We start from the raw sequence: 19,774 nt of genomic DNA on the forward strand, positions 1-19,774 counted from the left end.
GGGGGGGGGGGGGGGGGGGGGGGGGGGGGGGGGGGGGGGGGGGGTCGGCGAGTTTTTAGTGGCAGGCCTAGCAGAGCAGCAGCCCCTGTGTCCCACTGTCAGCTGCCGGGTCTGCCGTTGTTTTGCAGAGGGGCTTTGGGAAGTCCTTGCCCTCGGAGGTCAACGGAGAACGCCTCCCAGTTCCTGCTTTGACAGACACCCAGCGCTCACACAGACATTTTCCTTGTTCCACTTTATCTGTGGGCCCTAAAATGGGCCTTCCCCCATGCAGCTACAAACTGGGGTGGCTTTATGTGACTGTGGTATCAAAGTCAGATTAGTTTATCATTGTTGGATATGTTCGCCTAACAGGATCCTTGTGATTGACACGAGGCTGCAAGGCTACGACTATATTCATTGTTGGTTAATCTGTTGATTATTTTTTAACGCCATTTAAGCAGCATAGTGCCTTACTGAGGTTAGACATCTCTCTTAATCTGATTGTTTGATTGTTCCAATATCCAGCAAAAAATAGTGACAAATGCCTGTTACAATGTCTCGGAAGTTAAGGGTGACCCAAAATTGTGCAAGTAACAGTCCAAAACCTAAAATGCGGCATATTCTCACATTTAAGACGCTGGAAACATGGAACGTTTGGGAGCGTTTTTTGATACAATTGATTTTTTCTTAGCCATTACTCTCTCATCACAACGGTTGTTGACACATTTTCCTGAAAATTAACATAATACTCTTTTCAACAGTACATTGACAGTCTTACAATTGTTTGTCACAAAATTAAACTTTCTCAGCCTTGTCTTCTCCAACGCCAAGTGCATCCATTCTTTCCCATTCATTGTGAAAATCCCAGGGTGGCCTTGTTTGAACCTTTGTCATAATATCCTGTCCTTTGCCATGAACTCTGGTTTAGCCTGTGTGTTTTCTCACCAAAACTTAATTATTGCACCACTAGCAGATGCCAGACTTCCTTTGGATGGTACCTACAGGAAGTGTTGTGACAGAGGTCCCATGACAGGGAGAGAAATTAAAATGGTCTATGTGTGTATATAAATGTATTTCCATGTATCGAGACTGTATCAGCTGAGCTTAAAGTGCTGCCATTCTGAAAGGAAATTAGATCCCATTGATTTTTCTCTTGTGATTTGGACGAGCAGTGAGAATGTTTTTACTTGTTTGCTGAACTCTGAGAAAGTACACTATCACAGGGGTGATGGTTTCATTTAATGATGCTAAAAATAAAAGAAATGAGTCACACTACAACAACATGGATCGTATACAGCTGACCAAAACAGCTTCTGGGATTAATCCATTTTATATCAGACCTTAGTGCTGACGCAGAGATCATAAATGGTTACAGCTCAGGAGAGCATTGTACCAGTGAGACCATAAACAAATAGTTAGTTTGGCATCTACAAGATGTAGTTTGATAGTATTTTGAGTGGGGCTGCACAATATATATATTTTTGATAATCATTGAGATTAGCTTGTGGGAAAGAATGCAATATTGCAATTTGAATGAAACAGGAATACTGTCTATAGGCCCTTTTTTATGTCTGATACACGCCATGCTGTTTATTATTCACGGCCAAATAGACGGAGAGTTCAACAATAGGCATTGTCCGATTGGTCAGAATCTGAATGAGTATGTGTCTGAGGTTTATTAGACTCGTGCTGTACTGTAGTGCCATACTATTCTGCATGTTTGACAGAGGAAAGTGTGACAAGATGAGTGCAGACTAAAGTGCAAATGTCAGAGAAGAACTGGTACCTAAAAAACATTGCACGTCAGCTGTCTGGCAATATTTTGGATACAGGAGAGATAACCTGGCACAAGCACAGGTGCTGTGCAAGTCTGAGTCAACAGTACACTTTAGTATCTGTTACTATATGGCAGTTAATATCATTATCACAATATTCAACGTTATTGTATACTGCATATTTGACTTATATTGTGCAGAGGAAAAGCAGCATCAATAGGCCACTGATTATAGATATATGGTTTATTTTGTGTCCATCCAAGTATGGCTGTGAGCGTCTAATTTCTCAAGAGCCCAACACACCAACTAAGCGACTAAAGGGAAGTCTGGTTTGTGCACTGCTGATTACATCCAAACACACAGTCATATACAGGAATCATGCTACCAGCTGGTACATGTGCTAGTAGCTTACATGTCATATGACTGTCATTAGATTGGCCTTCTGAAGCAAATGGGCTTTGCAGTTGTGATGTCAGTCAGTAGAAATGCCTTCTGGCCTCCCACTCAGCAGCGTACGAAGACATAAAAGTCAGAATGGTATAAAAGGTAATTTAAGTATTATTAGTAAAAGCATAAAGTTTCATTAATGTTGATAAAGTATGAATACCTGTGCTGATATTTAATGTTTCAGTGTGAGATACTGTCTTTGGTGTGACCAGAAAAAGGTATTTGACCATTATCTAATTATCTTGTTTAGTATTTATTTACGCAGTGACAGTTGGCTTAGCACGCTTGCTCTTTTTGACCAGCGCCCTGCTTTATACTCAAGACAGTTGCTCACAACAACCACGCCTCTCTGAGGCCCCCCTGAGCAACTCTGTTAGAGCAGGTTGAGCTCAGATCCGCCATGATAGTAGGTGGTGAGGGACAGGAAACTCGTATTTTTGAGGCACACATATACCTAGAAACACAAGTGAAATAAAAATACTTTTAATAATGCAACAATGCAGTTTACTACAACACTAGACTCCTCTGCAAATAACATAGGTTGCAATAGCCATCAAATGCTTGCAAATGTGAGATATCTCGAAATAGGAAGGAGAATGTGTTGTTCCCTCGGCACAGCATATTTGTAGATAGTGATATTTATATATGTGTTCCAGCAGGCGGAACCTTAGGTGGTGGTTATTTTCTTCCTCACAACATGTGAATGTTGATTGTGAAGTAGGGCTGTGATAAAACCTGAAAATTGTCTGGCTTTGTCCTTAATGGTGCACTACATTTGTGAAGTGCACCATCGTTATACATCAAGGTCGTGATGAGTCTGTAAAGGTGGAACTCACAAGGATGTAGACTATTTATGGAGTGATTCACTGTAAAAAATAATATATTTTAGCCGTATGTAACAGCAGCATACATATATCTACAGTACACACATTTTCTCTTTTACCAGTTGTAAGAAATCTCGAGACATTTAATGTGACAGTCAGAATAATCCAGGGAAGCTTCGGGGACCTGCTTGCTGCAGAGAAAATGTAATAACAAAGATGTTTTACCAGACGATTAACAGGTGATGTACTACAAGGTGAACTCCTCTCATGGAAAACGTTACACATGGCAGAATTAAAATGAAATGGCACTGGCCAAAAGGACCATGCAATTTTGGATATCAGCCAAAAGTTTGATAGTGTGCATCCCCTGAAAATGTGTCTCTGCACTTTAAAAATGATTTGAACTTGTTTATAACCCTCGGACACTTTGTGCCTTAGTGAAATGGGAGCTGACAGTCACATTGGGCTTTATTTGAACCAGCCTAGGATACTGTATGAACTGTGTAGGCAGATGCATCGTGAAACTTAAAGACTAACAGCTGTAAATATGCTAAATTTAGAACGATATGTTGTTTTCCTGTTTCGTGTGAAGCACTTGATATGCCGCAATCGAATGTAGGAGTTGGAAATGTGTAAGCAAAGCGCCTTTCGTCTGAGGTTGTGGTAAAGGGGGTTGTATTAGTTGTATGTTTGTTGTATTAGGCACATGTGCGTGCTTGTAGCGGTGCATCTCTGTAATTAGAACATTTTTTTGGATTGGTTAGCTTCCTCTAAAGCGTGAATTCTGTGTACCTCTAATATCGACATGTCTTAGATTCTTCTTTCTCTGAAGATCCAGACAGTGATGAGTCATTATAGTTCAGTTGTAGGAACTGAATTTCCTACAACTGAAGCTCAGATAAGAATAAACTATGAGTAATGTGGCCAGCACTCAAATACAGAACTCACTGCTACACAGCGAGACAAAATAGGACAAAGCTATCTAAGATCAGCAGAGACAGTGATGCAGATCACTGACCTGTGAGTCCAAAGATTTCAGGTGACATATTGCACCCACTGGTAGGCATCCTGGAGTTATAGACATGACATGAAGTAATCTGGATGTTATAGTCTGATTTAATCTAACTGTTTCTAAACAATTTCACCACATCAGTCTGGCTAAATATATCCTCTGTAATTTGGTTTATTTGCTCATTTTAATGTGCCACTGCCATATCAGAAAGTTCATTCATTTTGTATCAGCTTATTGCAGAAAACATGAAATTCCCAGGGATGCAGTGAATGACGTCCAGTGGTGCAGGTTTATGGGCTACACCCACCTCTTTTTCTGTCCGTTTACAGTATACTCACCCATCAGCCAAGAAGCTGTTGAACGATATAGCAGAGTATACCCACTCTCTCCTCAGTAACCTTCCCATCTACCTAGTAGTACACCTATCTCATCAGCTACCACTACAACACTGGTGACATGTGCTTGTTTACACAAACAAAAGTGATATGGGAAATGATGACTTGCGATACTACAGAGTACAGAGAGTACTGACTCCAGTGTTATTATTGTAAATTCTGACAGAGTCGATATCTTTCATCATATTTAGCATTAAAATGGTTTCACAAGTCACGGAAAATTTTTATCTTTTTCAAGCACTTGCCATGCTGGCATTTGTGTAGACAAAGACACACTATTGCTTTGGGGAACATTGTGTTTTTGCAGCATGCAGTTACCAAAAGAATACAACTTCTAACTGGCACCACAAAGTGTTTGCATGGTAAAACAAGCCAGTGGCAAAGGAGATACTTAGCTGGGCTGATAATTTATCAAGACTAAAACAGTCATTGCCATTTGAATTATTGTAATTGCAGTTAGTTGCCTTGAATAATAACAGAGTGATCAATTGAAGTGCCAGAAAAATGTACAAAATGTTCATTAAATGTGCCAAATATTGATTATACTTCATTGATGTCTCTTGTAAATGACTTTCAGATCATATTCCATCATTGAAGTAGTGTATTTATTCTTTAAATGAATTGTGAAATTATTCAGGTGGCACGCTCCAGATTCCATACTGTACTGATGACTACATTAGTACTGCGTGCATGTCGACATCACTAATGACAACGTGTCTGTATTTGATTGTGTGTGCTATATTTTCCAATGTGTTTGCTGGTCATACACACAAGATCCTGAATGCAACGTCAGTGACTAAATAATGATGCACACAGGTGTGTGAGGAGAGTAGCCTCAGGCACTGTGATGGTGCCACAGATTAAGGTGTGAGGTCTTGGCCTTAAGTGTAAACGTTTCTACTCTTTGGCACTGAAGAGACTGTGTCAGAGAGTTCCCTCCCGCTTTAAGTGTTGTGCTTTATCCACCGCTGTGCATCTAAAGCTACCTTAGAAGGAGCCAGAGAGACCAGGAGATGCTCACGACGCGCCCTCCGTACACAGACATGTATGAGCCGCAGCAGATGGCAGAGGCAGGGGAAGTAGCACAAAGAGTTCTGATTAAAGATAATGCTCCCCGTTAGTCAAACTGTCAGGGCGGGCTCACGCTAAATAAGCCCAGCCTTTTGCTGATACGAAGACACGGCGAGAGATTACTCATTTTCCTAATGATGGAAGTGTTCGACTGCAAATTGAGGCTGATTATATCTACTGAGAGCTTTTGAGAGGCTGTTTTTCATAGGATGCGCTACAGATTTCGCAGATCATTGCTCCCATGAAGCGAGTGAATGAGCACTGTAGGTACCAAATTCAGCATCCCTCTTTATCATCATCACACCTGTAGGATGGAGCTTTCCATCACAGTCACATGATGGCATTGTATGTGGAATCATATTTCCTATAATGTCATGAAAGCTGAGCCACATCGGGTTCTACGCTGCATGCACTAAGTGGGTTTCAAAGCTGATGTCTTGCTTAAAAGGAGAATGTGAACTTGGCAATTCCACACATGAGGGAAACATCAGGACTTAAGTGTTCCTGCCCTGTCTGTCTTGGCGCTCCATGGCTAACCTCCCACCTTCTTTATTAACACACAAGAATTTTTGGGCCTTTTTGGGTCTTATCTGCATGTGCTATGTCTTGCAGCTGCCGGCCCTCCAAGGTCAGTGTTTTGACTGTTGTGAAACCTGAGCAGTTTGATTTAAACTGCAACGATGCTCTAATGCATCCGTTGGACTTGAAACGCCTGTAGTTTTTATACTCTAAGCAATTTCTGTTTAACATCTTTTCATGTTTACTTCTCCGGGTACACGGATGGGACGGAGTCGTGTCCGACCCAGGAGCATCTGGATCTCTTCGCCGCTCGAGACAGATAATGGGCTGGAGCTGCTGAAAATGCAAAATGGCCACACATTGTTGGCACACTGTAAGACTCCTGTTTTGTTTGTGACGTGAATTTATTGGGAGTGCTCCAGAAACGTGTGTTATAAACTTTGTCTGGGACAGCTGTCTGCTTAACATCTCGCTCCGAGCCCAGATGCAGAGCCCTGTGTAAACTGCAAGACTTTCAAGGAACTTCCCCACGCTCCCTCACGTCTATTCATGATTTATTTAAGCTCACTGCTAAATAAACTGATATCACAAAGGTAAATACAGGTACGTGACACCTGTCATGCACAGCAAAGGAACATATTTTAGTGGACTATCCATATCTTACATCAGGGGTTAGAAAACACCCTCATGTTCTGCTTTCTATGATTTTTTTAGGAAAAGCTTGGAAAGCGTTAGGTGTTTTTGTGCTGTGTGAAAGTCCAGATGATACTCTTAGAAACGTGACTGTATTGCATTCCCTCACTTGCTGAAACTCCCATCTGTTCCTGGAATGTGGGCTGACGTGTGACCCGCTATTGATTAGGAGCACATAATCAGTCCTCTGTCGTCATTGTCTGCTGGAGCCCGCCCGGCGTTGTCCCCTCTCACCGCATTAACCAGAATCACAAGCGTTTAGGAATTCACTCATACAACTGGGCCATTATAGCAGTCCCACCTTTTTAATTCATGCATTGCAAAGTGGTCCTCGCTGCTGTTCTTTTGTTGAGAGGTGTTTTCTGGAAAGATGAAATTCTAGCTGTATTCAGGCACCAGAAGGGACAAGAAATGAAGTCACTGATGTGCTAAATATTCCTCTTTTGTTCTTCGCTAACTTTGAGAAGCTGGGAAATGGCACCCACATTGAATGGATGTGGGCTGAATGCATTACAGGGAATTCTTGTAGGAGGACTATGTCTGCTGTCTTTATTTAGAACCAGTAACTACACTAGGATGAGTGAAATGAAATGCTGCATCATGCCACATATGAGCGTCTGGTTGTCTCCTAGAATCATTCATAATACAGTTTAGTATTTAACCTTCCAAAACAAGGTTACAGTGTGCCAAGGATGGGTGATATGGAGAAAATCAAATATCACAATTTTTTTTTTTTTACCTCAATATCAATATTGCGGTTATATTCTAGGATTGGTGCTTTTACAAAATATTTACATAGAGGTTTTTGAAAAATTATCATCAGTTACATGGATATAACGACTAAGTGGATAAAGGCAAATAATAGAAGGTCAGAGCAGGTCAGCCACGAATCAGAAGATCAGTGGTTTGATCCCCAGCTCCTCCGATCTGCATGTTAAAGCATCCTTGGGCACGATACTGAACCTCATATTGCTCCTGATGGCTGTTCCATCGGTGTGTGAGTAAATGATTACTAAGTAGCAGGTGGCACCATGTACTGTATGATAGCGTGTGTGAATGTGTGTGTGAATGTGTGTGTGAATGGGTGAATGTGACATGTAGTGTAAAAGCTCCTTGAGTGGCCAGCAGACCAGATGTACAAGTGCAGTCCATTTACCATTTAGAACAGCTAGAGCAGTCTGGTAAGTTCAGAAAATCACTTTACTGTAATGCAGCCTTTAAAAACAGCAAAAGACAACACTAACCATGTTACAGTATCCAAATTCTAAGACAATATCTAGTCTCATATCAGGATAATGATGTAATATTGATATATTGCCCAGCCCTTTGAGTTGCTTTACATGGAAAGGTCAGAAGATATAAATTATAAGTTAAGATGGGTATAATTTCAAACCCTGTGTAACACTGTAAATGATCTCTCAGATATAAAAGGTTGAATGAATGAATGGTTCCAAACCCGTTTTTCAAAGCCTAACATATTTTTCTACAAAAACGTCTTTCATTTTTCCAAAAAATCCAAACTAATGGCTGCAAAAATGTTCAATATTATCAATAAACGCAACCAGACATAGAAGAACATTATTTAAATAAGATACAAAATTAACAAGTCAACGAATAATCATAGAGCTTCCAGATATGTGAAAGCTCATACAGATGTTTGGTTGCTGTGCATCGTTATTCTGAAATTATATAATAAAGATCCCCCTGACTATTTTCCCTCCTCCTTGTAATTGTCTCCATGCTCTGCCCCGTCCCTCAAAAGCCCACCAGTGGGACCTGTGAGAACCCTGATTGGATCCCTCTCACTTCACCTTTTACTATAATTAAGCAGTAATGGCCCGGCACCAATGCATTTTCATGCAGTCTCATCACAGTGTTGTTGGTGTGTGTGTGTGAGAGCAAGGCACATCTGTGAGCACTGATGTGCCGCCGCTCAGATCAAACGGGAGACATGTTGCCTGAGGCGCCCAGTCCCGACTGTAGCTGAGCATTCAGTGTCACAAGAGGTAAATGGCCTCACCACAACACGTGACCTTTTACAAAAGCTGGCAATGGAAGGGAAAATGTACACAAATGAGGTGGTTACAGCAAAGCTCTGCCGCAGCTCCACAGTGCCGGTGTTTGTGCAGCTGTGTGGTGTGTGTACTGCAGCAGCAGGTAAAGCAGAGGAGGCAGAGTCAAAGACAACTACCTGCTGTCTCCTCCTCCTGCTTTAATAGGAGGAGAGGTAAACAGGACTATCCCAACCTTTAGCCTGGATAACATGTGTGTTTAGTTTGGATGTTTGCTCATGCACATTTAAAAACATGCGGACTAATGCTTATCAGCCAGCCTGTTGACACAGCCTACTACTACACACACCATGTATTGCTCTATTGCTGTAAAAGGCACACCTTGGATAATTGTTTAGGCCACGGCCATCTCCACGCTCATTTGTCAATGTTACTAGGACAGCAGAGTGATGAGCTGTGTTCAAAGACGTGACATTGGGCTTGTTTTTACAGCGTTGGATTACATATGTGTAAAAGAGGAAATGATTGCTGCGACTTATCATCCGTCGCTGTGTGTTTATCTCCTAAAATGTGGTATAAAACCTCAGAGAACTCTCAACACATACCAGACAATTGTATCTCTTTTGTATGAATTTGTTTGTTTTCCCACAGTATCATTGTTTGCACGCTGCCAAAAATAGAGCAAAATATGTCTACTTATCAACATGCAAAGAAACAAAAGGAATTGGCGAGACAAACCAGTTTTGATCCTATTTTTAGAAGTCAACTCGCTGGAAAGATTGTTTTGTGTGGTTTTGTTATTAGAGGTTTTCCTTCCCAGTCATCTAAAATAGATGCAGACGTGTGATCCTTTGTGCTCCACCGTAGTCTCTCTGTATCTGTAGCTGGCTGCCATCAGCACGGGACAAATGAGGCTATGTTGGAACAAGGTAAGATCAAGCCTTTATGGGATGATTGAGTGAGACTGAAGGGACTAAGCGCTGTGCGTTCATAGATACGGATGGCTGCTCTTCTTCTTGGAGAGCTTCAAGCGTTGGCAGGCATTTTTTTTTATTACAGTCTCGAGTTGAGACTCTTAAAGTACAAAAACTGGGGTGTTTTAAACTTACATTTTTGCAAGTTTTCACAAAGTTTACTGTTTTCTCATTGCCAGTAGAATTTTTGCTTTGTGCTTCATGACGTTTTTTTTCTGCTCAGACTTGACCTTTACATGACTTTGATCTCCATGGAAAAAAGAAGCAGAACATGATGAAGAAATGCCAGTAAATGGGAGTTACAACATGTCCCATGTTTTTGCAAAGTGCTCGAACAATAATGGAACTCTCTGATATCGTGTTAGTTAGGGGTGTGATGAGCCGCTCACAGCTCAGTGGTCCAGTGGACTGTCCAGTCCAGTTGTTAACAAGGGCAGTGTGTCTCGGCTGGGCCCTTTTTTCCCCGAACAGTGATGCAGCTTAAACCGAAGCCATGGGGGGGAGGGGAAAGTTGGAGAGCTGGGAGAGTTCAGCCTAGTTTTACAGCTTCAGCCCTCAGTGCTTAGACAGTGATCGATGGGCTTAGACATGCTCTGTAGGACAGGCGGTGGGTGGGTTAGCTCATTTTGTTGTGTCCTCCTCCCCTATGATTTACTTCGCCAGGGAAGTTTGCTCAAATTTAAAAGAGTGCGTGAGAGAGGGAGGGGAAAAGCTGCACTGCCAGTTGTGTTCTTAAAAAGGCTGATACGAAACTAAATGCACTCGAGATATTTTCTTTCATTTCGCATGCAGGGTTTCTGCAAGGAGCTTAACAGAAAGTGTGGCAAAGGGAAACATTATTCTACCCCCTCATTTACACCGAGCTGTAAATTAATTTGTTCTTGAATTAGGCAGCAACTGCTTTTCCTGTGGAAAATACTCATTCTATTTTTAGTCTGATAAGGCCTCCTAAATGAGTTGTCTTTCCTCCGTGGTTGAGAGCTGTGGCTGTCCTGGGTTAATATGCTGGCCGCAGCTGAAGGATGCCAGGAATAACCCAGCTGGGTCGTACTGACCTCTTGAAACTGGGCAGCACTCCAGGTCTCAATTAAGTGATGCTCTCTCTTTCCAGAAAAGGCAATAATATTTAAATGGGAATGGTGAATGGTGAATGGTGTAATGGCACTGAACCAAAGAGCTTTGTGGACCTGGGAAGAAAAATATATGCGGTGCCCTGTGTTTGTTCCTCTGGAGGAGTGTGATGACTGTGCTGTGTTTGTATGAAATAAGTTCACACCCCAGTGGCATCATTTAGAGAGAAACTTGAGGAGTAACACTGTTGACTTCATAAGAATAGAACAGATTCCAAAGAAGTCAACAGTGTTCACAAGGTTACACACCCTTTACCAGTATAATGTGACGTAGTTATGGTTCATAACAACCTCCCACTGTGTGAAATGACCTAATACAACTGCACAACTCCTCCGATAGCGCTGATTAAACTTTGTGAAACCGGGGTGAGTGTTAAGATGCACACAGCAGCACGGCTCTGCTATCAACATCATTAAGGTCATACTGCCTCCAGCTTTTATCGGTCTATCTGACAGAAAATAAAATGAAAAAGTCTTATACCCCAATACCTCAGGAGTGCTTCAGCTACACACTGAAGATGCGATCACAATCTGCACTTCCTGGGGAAAAAAAAAGATATAAAGAAAACGTGTTGCTGCCTCCTCTTACCTCTGCTGGCTTCTCTGAGGAGAGATAAACAGAACTGCTAACATGCTGAAATAACACTTCAGTAACATTTTGTTAAAGGAATGATGGTTCTCATGATGCGTGAGTCACTTTGTTACATATTTAAACACCACTTTTTGAAAAATAAAGATTTTTTTCAGTATAGCTTAATCTTAAAGGAATACTTCACCCCTAAATGATCATTTGTATGTTAAATACTCACCATGTGTTACACTGAAGTAGGGAAGAAATTGAATTGAAGTCACAGGGGTCCACATTTAACAACTGCGAAACTGTATCAAAACATGAGCTTAGTATTTCTGAAAAAAAAGGATTTTTTGGCAAAATCATAACGTTTAAAACGCTTCTACATAAACAGCACAGGCGCACTACTTGTCCGTGTGTCAGACAGTTTATGTAGAAGTGTTTTAAATAGTAAGGTTTTAGCAAAAATGTATGTGTTTGTGAAGCACTGAGTGTACGACTCGATAAATGAGACTTGAATAATAGTGCATGAGTTGTGTGAGAGTTTGTAAATTGATGTTTTATAGTTTTGCTTTGTAAACTCCAACCCCTATGACTTCAATACATCGAGAATTTTCTCTGTTTTTGGATTCTTCGTTCACCATGGAGGCATGCAAGAACAACGAAGCTTTCTTCCCAAATTCAGTGTAACATGAGCTGAGTAATTATTATACAACAATCATTTTCGGGGTGAAGTATCCTTAACAGCAGCAAAGTACTGTAAATTGTTGTTGAAAAAGTGTTGAAAATGCCCCCGACTAAGAAATTTCGCAGTCAACGAATAGTCGTCATTTAGGGCCATTGGTCGACTAGTTGCCCGCAGCTTTACGATAATATTTTAATTATTAAATTATATATTTTGGGCTGGTCAACACATTGTTTGCATTAAAGGTCTGAGAAAGAATAGTATCAGTAACATTGTTAACACTGTGCTACATTGCAGAGAAATACAAACCGTACTAATGAACCTTCATTAATATAGGCCTATATTTTATCTACAAGTGCACGTCACACACTGAGCGAGCCGCCTGTTAATAACGCTGTCGGCAAAGCAGTAATGATTGTGCTAAGTGGCTAATGGGCATGTAGCTATTTCCATGTTTCAGATGATACGTCATGTTTGTAGTCGACCAATGAAGATGAGTTTACATATCACCATGGGTTCGTCCTTCACCTTCTCAAAATGATCCCACACTTTTCCCACATTTCCTCCTCGACATGTTATTAACTAGCCTGTGGAATAACCGCAGATACCAGCCCTGTAAATTAACATGACTCTTGTCTGACTGCTGATCCTTTCAAATTAAATTCCCACATGGCCCAGTCATACAGGCTTTGACTTATTTTGACAAGGTGCAGCTCCAAAGAGAGTTTCACTTTTTTTTTCTTTTTCTTTTTTCCTGCAACTAATGAAATCTTGCCGACCAATGACCTAATGACCTTTCCGGTCCACTAATGTTTGGTTGACTATCAGGGGGTAGCCCTAGTGGAGTATCTTTGTTGTTGTACTATTGGTTGGACCAAACAAGAAATTTGAATAATCAGGAGTAGCAGCCCCATCTTGTTTTTTTTTTTTTGACAAATTGGGAAATGTAGAGATAAATGGTTGGGCAGCGGTGTTAATTACCAACAGATTTCTTGAGGGAACACCTGCATCTCTTGATAAACCTGTAAACACAGTTTGAGAGGTAGGAATTTTTTGGAGAAGAGCATAATCTTATGGTACCACTCACTCTTTGATGGATGCAGAAGCACCACGGCAATGACCACTGAGCAGAATACAGATTACATCTTTATGTAAAAATCACAGGTGTAGCATTAACAATGGCTCTGGTTGTGTCCCAATGTCTCAGTAAGCCATGACAGTGTGACAGAGCCAGTATACCACAGCGCTAAAACCGAATCTAGTAAATACACCATCATTAATTTTACCCCTAAAATGCCTCTCAGAGGTAATAGCCTGTAAAAAATTCTGCATGCATATCTCCAGAAAAGATTAGAAACACCTCTGTGAGAAGCCCAGGAGAGATGCAGTGCAATCCATTTCTGTGCCCTGTGTGTGTTTGTGCGTCCGTATGGTGTAGGTCTAGTTTGAGGGGGGGGTTGTGTGGGGCAGTTAGCCTTGCAGCAGTGTCTGTGTTGATGGAGAGAGAGGGGGCCTGCAGGATCCTGTGTGTCAGCAGCCTGCATGTGAGAGACATTGCCTGGCGGAAGTGCATCACTGGCAGATGTCCAAAAACCCTCCTCCACTCCCCCTTTACTCCCCCTTTCCCTTCCTGGTCTATCTTCCTCTTTTGTCTCTGAGCACAGAGAACACAGAGGCCTTTTAAGACAGCCACTGGGAAAACATATGGAGGCCACTGTTCTTCCTTTATGCTCTTCCAGTTGACAAATACAACAATGGTGTTGTTGGTGTGAAATCAACATGTTAGATTGTAGGTTTCTCGCTCTTGCATCATAACTGCTTGCATCGTTGGAGCGTGATCTTCTGCCGCCTTTCATGTGGTTATGACAAGGGGTGTTTATTTACACTCTCAGAGGAAACTCCAGCTCCAGTGGCACAATCATGCAGATGTGGGTTGATTATGATTGGAGCAAAGCAGTGCCATTCACCAGTCCTTGAAGTGGGAGGAGTCTGCAGTCTTGTGATGAAGTTGTCATGGAGGAGTTGTGCTTCTCTCGTAGCTCACAGAGGGATATCAGCACAGGAAATACGTTGGTAGGGAGCAAACACCTGCTGCCTCCCCCTCTCTGCAGCCTCTAACACACATACAAACCGCACACAACCACATGCGTGCTAAAGTACAGTAACCTGCTCAAGTAAGCAGACTTTAGTTTCTCCGAAGTGCGTTTGATCAACAGTTAGCATCACAACTGAAGTCCAGCTGTTGAGAGTGTTGCTATGGCATTCGGCATCACTATATAGTAAGAAATCAAACTGAATCTGTTAATTTGTTGAGTATCTAAAATGCAAAAGTAATAATTCTCCACCAACGGACATAAATGATTTGGCTGCAGTGACTCACAGGGTAAGTGCTTTCTTTTTGTGCACCGAGGTCATGTTTTTCCTTTCAATCTTATTTCCCAGGCATGGAAGAAACGCTGGTTTATACTCCGCAGCGGCCGCATGAGTGGTGACCCCGATGTTCTCGAGTACTACAAGAACGACCACTCCAAGAAACCCATCCGGGTCATCGACCTGCACTGCTGCGAGCAGGTGGACGCTGGCCTAACCTTTAAGAGGAAGGAGTTCCAGGACAGCTTTGTGTTTGACATCAAGACCTCAGACCGCACTTTTTATCTTGTAGCTGAGACCGAGGAGGAGATGAACAAGTGGGTCCGCTCCATCTGCCAGCTGTGTGGGTTCAACCAGTCGGACGACAACCACGGTAGGAAACCCTGACCTGTCCTTATTGCTCTGTCCCTCTGTCACTGTTTCCGTTAATCTCTCCACCATCTCTCTTTGTTTCCTTTACCCGGGTTAGTAGCAGTGTTCTCAAATACATTGATTTATCGATTCATAATCTTTGAATGGTTTCAATACTCATCATCTGCACCAGCTGCGCTTTCTTGCTCTCTCTTATTGCTTATGTTTACTACAGTCATTCTGCTACAAACCACGAAAAGAAAGTTGCCGTTGTCATGTTATAGCCTTGATGTATTTATTTTTTAATAAAAAAAAGCTCAAGTTTTATGTCCACAATTTCTCTTTTTCCCAGTGGTTTTGAAAAATACATTGATATTTTTCAAGGTATTATATCAAAGTCAGTAATTCCAGTATCGTGACAGTGCTTGTTAGTGGTTATGTAATTTGTTAATTAGGCCAAAGTTTTAAATGTGCTGATTGAAACTCATAAAAACATCTCAAATGGGCTTAAATGACCCAACTAGCCACTTTATTTATTTATTTTATTTATTTCTATCCATCTTTTGTTCAGCTCTGCTGCACTATCTTGAATTTAAATATAGAAACAATTAGTACAGTACAAAATAATGCTTTCAGTATCGTAATACGTCGTGCTGAAATGATGAGTCAGTTAATGGATGTGTCAATCAGCAGAATATAAGCGACAAATTTGATAATCGTCTAATTATTCAAGCCGTTTTTTAAGCAAAACTTGCCAAACACGTGCTGGCTTTGCTTCTCGATTATAAATTATTTGCTTCTTTTCTCTGTTTTATATCATTTCAAGTTAAATACTTTAGATTTTGGTCTGTTTTTTGGATAAAACAAGCAATCTGGAGACATCACATTACATCACATTGCTGTGGGAAATGTTGATGGGATTTCTCCACAATTTCCTGACCTTTTGTAGACTGAATACAATGTGCACGGTATGTGCAGTGTAATATACTGTATCTCTGCTGAATGAATAGAATGTGTTTTTGGTGTTTAAGGCACATTACCACAACAAAACAAAATACAATAACTCCTCCCTTTCATTAGTCTCTTACTGTGCTTTCTTGTGTTATCTGGAACAGCTTGCATCTTAGTTTTCACAAAAGCTCAGCAGCAGAGGTCCAGCCACATGATATCATTGGCAATTGTGTTTTTTTTTCCATCTTTGTTATTTGAGAGAGTGGAATAGGAACATCCCTGCCAAATAAATGGACACTGTGTCTGAGAGTGTTATTGATTTTTCTCTTCATTTGTTTTGTTAAAGAAAGGGTCTGATCTCTGCCTTTTGTATTCAGGGTGAAGGAAAGGCTTATTGTTGAAATGGGCCATTTTAACAGTTAGTAGCAGATACAGAGGCTCAGTTTTGTGTTTTTGTCACAGCGTCTGTTGTTGTTTTCTTTTCTGCAGGAGAATGGCTTGTTTTACTCTGGGGCTATCGATAAGAGAAAAAAACGAATCCTCTAGTGGCACCATAAACCATGTTGGATTAAAGCGCCTATCAGACAAGCCATGCTAATGATAATATTTTTATGCAGTAATGTTCTTATGTAAAATGTCTTCTGCCTGGGACAGAGAGGACCAGTCCTTAGATCCTAGATTTGCCTTGATTACCTGAATTACACCCTGCTATGATCTGCCATTAAAAAACAAATCCACTGCACGTACGATGATGACTCATACGTAATCAAACACCTAACTCTCCTTCTTTACGCAGTATGGGGGTCAGATACCTTTTTTTGGCAATGAGATAACTGACGTGCTATAATAGTGAGCATGAATGTGTTGTGCAGTTATCGTACTGGGTTATTTTAGCTGATGGTAACTTAGGTTTCAGTGGTTGTGGCATCAACACATCAGTACACACTCAGTACATATTCAGTATGTTATACAAGAGTTTGTGAAACATACACTCCTCTCATATTCCTCTTCCTGCCCATGCAGATTGCACTCATGATGTTGTTTTTCCCGCCATCTGGCAGCTGGTGGACGTTAGTCTTTGTGCACATGGTTGATCATCTGTGACATGCAATATGTCCAGGTGTGGAATGAAAAACAGCTGTGTAATAATGCTCTCATCATGAGGGGATCCCCCCGCTCCAAGTTCAGTAATTAGCGAGGTCCTGTTCTGAATCTCAAACTGTATCAACTGTAGCCAGCGGGGTGTGGCTGGGAGAACGGGTTGGGGGAGTGAGAAGGGTTATGTCATGACAGCTGCGTTAGTGATTGCAGTCCCTTCAGTGCAAACATCGCATCAGGCTTTTTTTGGTCACGTAACTGTGTTTTCAGTGGAATGTGTAGTTCCTGTTTCTGAGAAACTTCATCAGAACTGATGCTGCTGTCTTCATCCAAATGCATTTTTCATACTCTATTTTCGTGGGTGGCAAATTATAAATAGAATTTGTCAGCAACCCTCTTTGTGTTAGCTCATTCTCTGAAAAACCACTTGCAGCATCTTCTAAGCAAAATCCTGATTCTCAGCATTATTGGTGCCAGAGGGCTGTAATTTTCATACAAATCCCAACTGATTGTGACAAGCATCACAAACCAAAACTAACACATTCTTCAAGTGTTTCTGTGCTCTAGACAGGCATGAAAATCTTACACAACTCAGAAAAGATATAAGCCTCCCTTGTTCTTATAGCACTCGATATCTTTAAATGCTTAGGTCGTGGTAGTAGTGGTTACAGATGTTCCGTGTGTGCACGTTTAAATTGTTAACTAAACATCCTGGAAAAAGTGGTAATGTAGATGTTATTCTTTCATGTGTCTGTTCCTTAAGGGCATAGCTGCTCAATTTACCACTGGTTCCCTATTACGTCATGACCGCTGTCATATGTGTGTGGAAAAGCTAAGAAATTTATTTGCAGAAGCAGCCATGGATCTTGAGGCGTTTAATAAGACTCATTCAGAGCTGACCCACTGAAATGATAGACCCATCAGCTGATTGTGTTTGTGCACTGATGCTTAGAGAGATGTGCTTCTTCTTCCTGGTGTCTCATTTTCTGCTCTCGATCTTAAACACACACACACACTTTACGATCAGTCCACACAACATTTACCTTCCTTGTAAAACCAACTGTATGCGTGAGAGGCTTCTCAGGCCAGTGTCTTTTCCAAGGAATAGGTTGTTGACTGTCATGCAGATCCGTCCCTCTCTCTCTCTGAGTAACTCCTGCCTGCTCCCCTGTGTGGGATCAGATTGTTGTCACTGTGGCAGTGAAAATAAATACTCACCTCCTCAGAACTGTGTTCATCAACACTGGCCGAGTGGAGAGCCAGCTGGTGTTTTATAGGTATACTTTTTACATAATTGGAAAACTAATATGAGTGCTTGGCTGAAACTAACTGTTATATAATGATGCAAAAAGACATTATGGTTATAACAAGAACGTCTCACAGTCCTTGTCAAGTCTGTTTTATGCATATAGCCCACAATCTCAAATTTGCCTCAGAGGAACAGAACAGTTGTAAAAAGGCCAGCATTTTTAGGGCATTTTTCATTGCTGAATAACTTGAGGGATTAGTCGATTACTTAAATTGTTGTTGTCGATCAACTATGTATTAAATTCGGTTCCAGGCTGCTCTGATATATCCATAAGCACCTGGACAAACAGTGCTGCTATCTGTATTTTTGTAATGTTTATTAATTCTAACATAGCTGGCATATTCAAATTCCTAACTCTTATGTTGCGTAACTGTGTGTTTACATTCTATGCTTACCGCTAGGGGTGTCGTGATATACCAGTATTGCCAGTACTGCAGCGAGACTCCTCATTGGTACCAGAAAAAGAGACAGCATTACACCAGTGCTACCCATGAAATACAGGATTGATTTTAAGGTTCTTTTATTTGTTTTTAACGCCGTACATGGGCTGCCACCCCAGTACATCACCAAACTTCTCTGCCCCTTCTCCAACTCTAGGCCACATCGATATTCAGAATGTCTTTAATCTGTCCCAAGATCAAGGCATTTAATATTTTAGTATTTTATTATTCTTTTACATATGAAATTGATCTTGTCAGTTTTATTTTGTGTACATATAATATTTGTGTGCCATTCAGGTGCCACTCAGGTGGCACGGTGCTGCAGTGGTTAGCATTGTCACCTCACAGCAAGAGGGTTCCTGGTTCGAACTAGGGGTGGGGGGTTTGATCCCTTGGGTCGGGGAGCCCCTCTTTGCGGAGCCTGCATGTTCTCCCCATGTCAGCGTGGGTTTTCTCCAGGTACTCTGGCTTCCTCCCACCATCCAAAGACTGAATATGAATATAAATTGTCAGTAGGCATGAATGGTTGTCTGTCTCTATGTGTCAGCCCTGTGATAATCTGGCGACCTGTCCAGGGTGTACCCATCTCTCACCCAGTGTCAGCTGGGATAAGCTCCAGACCCCCTGCAACCCCTAACAGGATAAGTGGTTATGGAAAATGAATGAATGAATGAATGTATGTATGCCATTCATTTTAATTTGTACAGCACTTGGGTTAGGGTTAGATTTGATTTTGATTTGATATTGATGTCAACCATGATATTTAGAAATTAAATATTGGTGTCATGTTAATAATACACATATGATAATATTGTGTAAATAACTCAGTGCCTCTTAAATAAAATCTGTTTATTTCCATTCCCGCTTTGCGCCATCTGGTTGCCTTTACACTGCCCATTAAGTATAATTGCTTATTTTCTACAGTTATAGTCACAGACTCTCTCCCCTTCTCCCTACACTCGAATTTTGTGTAATTTGTTTGCCAAAAAATAAAATTAAGAGATAGTATCTTAGTATATAATGACGAAAACTCTGTCTGTGTCTCTGTTCCATGTTTTTCTCCTCACTGACTTGGTCAATCCATGTGAAATTTGGCACAGTGGTAGAGGGTCATGGGAGGATGCGAATGAAGCAATATTACATCAACTGGCCAAAGGGGGGCGCTATA

General features: G+C 41.3%; 1 protein-coding gene across 3 annotated transcripts in view; it reads left to right on the forward strand.

Moving 5' to 3' along the window:
* The window catches only part of gab2 (GRB2-associated binding protein 2), a 44,260-nt gene that overhangs the window by 3,211 nt on the left and 21,275 nt on the right, over positions 1-19,774 (forward strand). For 2 of the 3 annotated variants that reach the window (XM_050072388.1, XM_050072396.1), the window contains exon 2: positions 14,530-14,830. In XM_050072388.1, coding sequence (XP_049928345.1) covers positions 14,530-14,830 — 301 coding nt within the window. Of the gene's footprint in view, positions 1-14,151; positions 14,367-14,529; positions 14,831-19,774 lie in introns of those variants that run through there. The other variant, XM_050072405.1, reaches the window with a different exon arrangement.

The sequence above is a fragment of the Epinephelus moara genome, chromosome 2, assembly GCF_006386435.1.
Source record: "Epinephelus moara isolate mb chromosome 2, YSFRI_EMoa_1.0, whole genome shotgun sequence".
Classification (NCBI taxonomy): Eukaryota; Metazoa; Chordata; class Actinopteri; order Perciformes; family Serranidae; genus Epinephelus; species Epinephelus moara.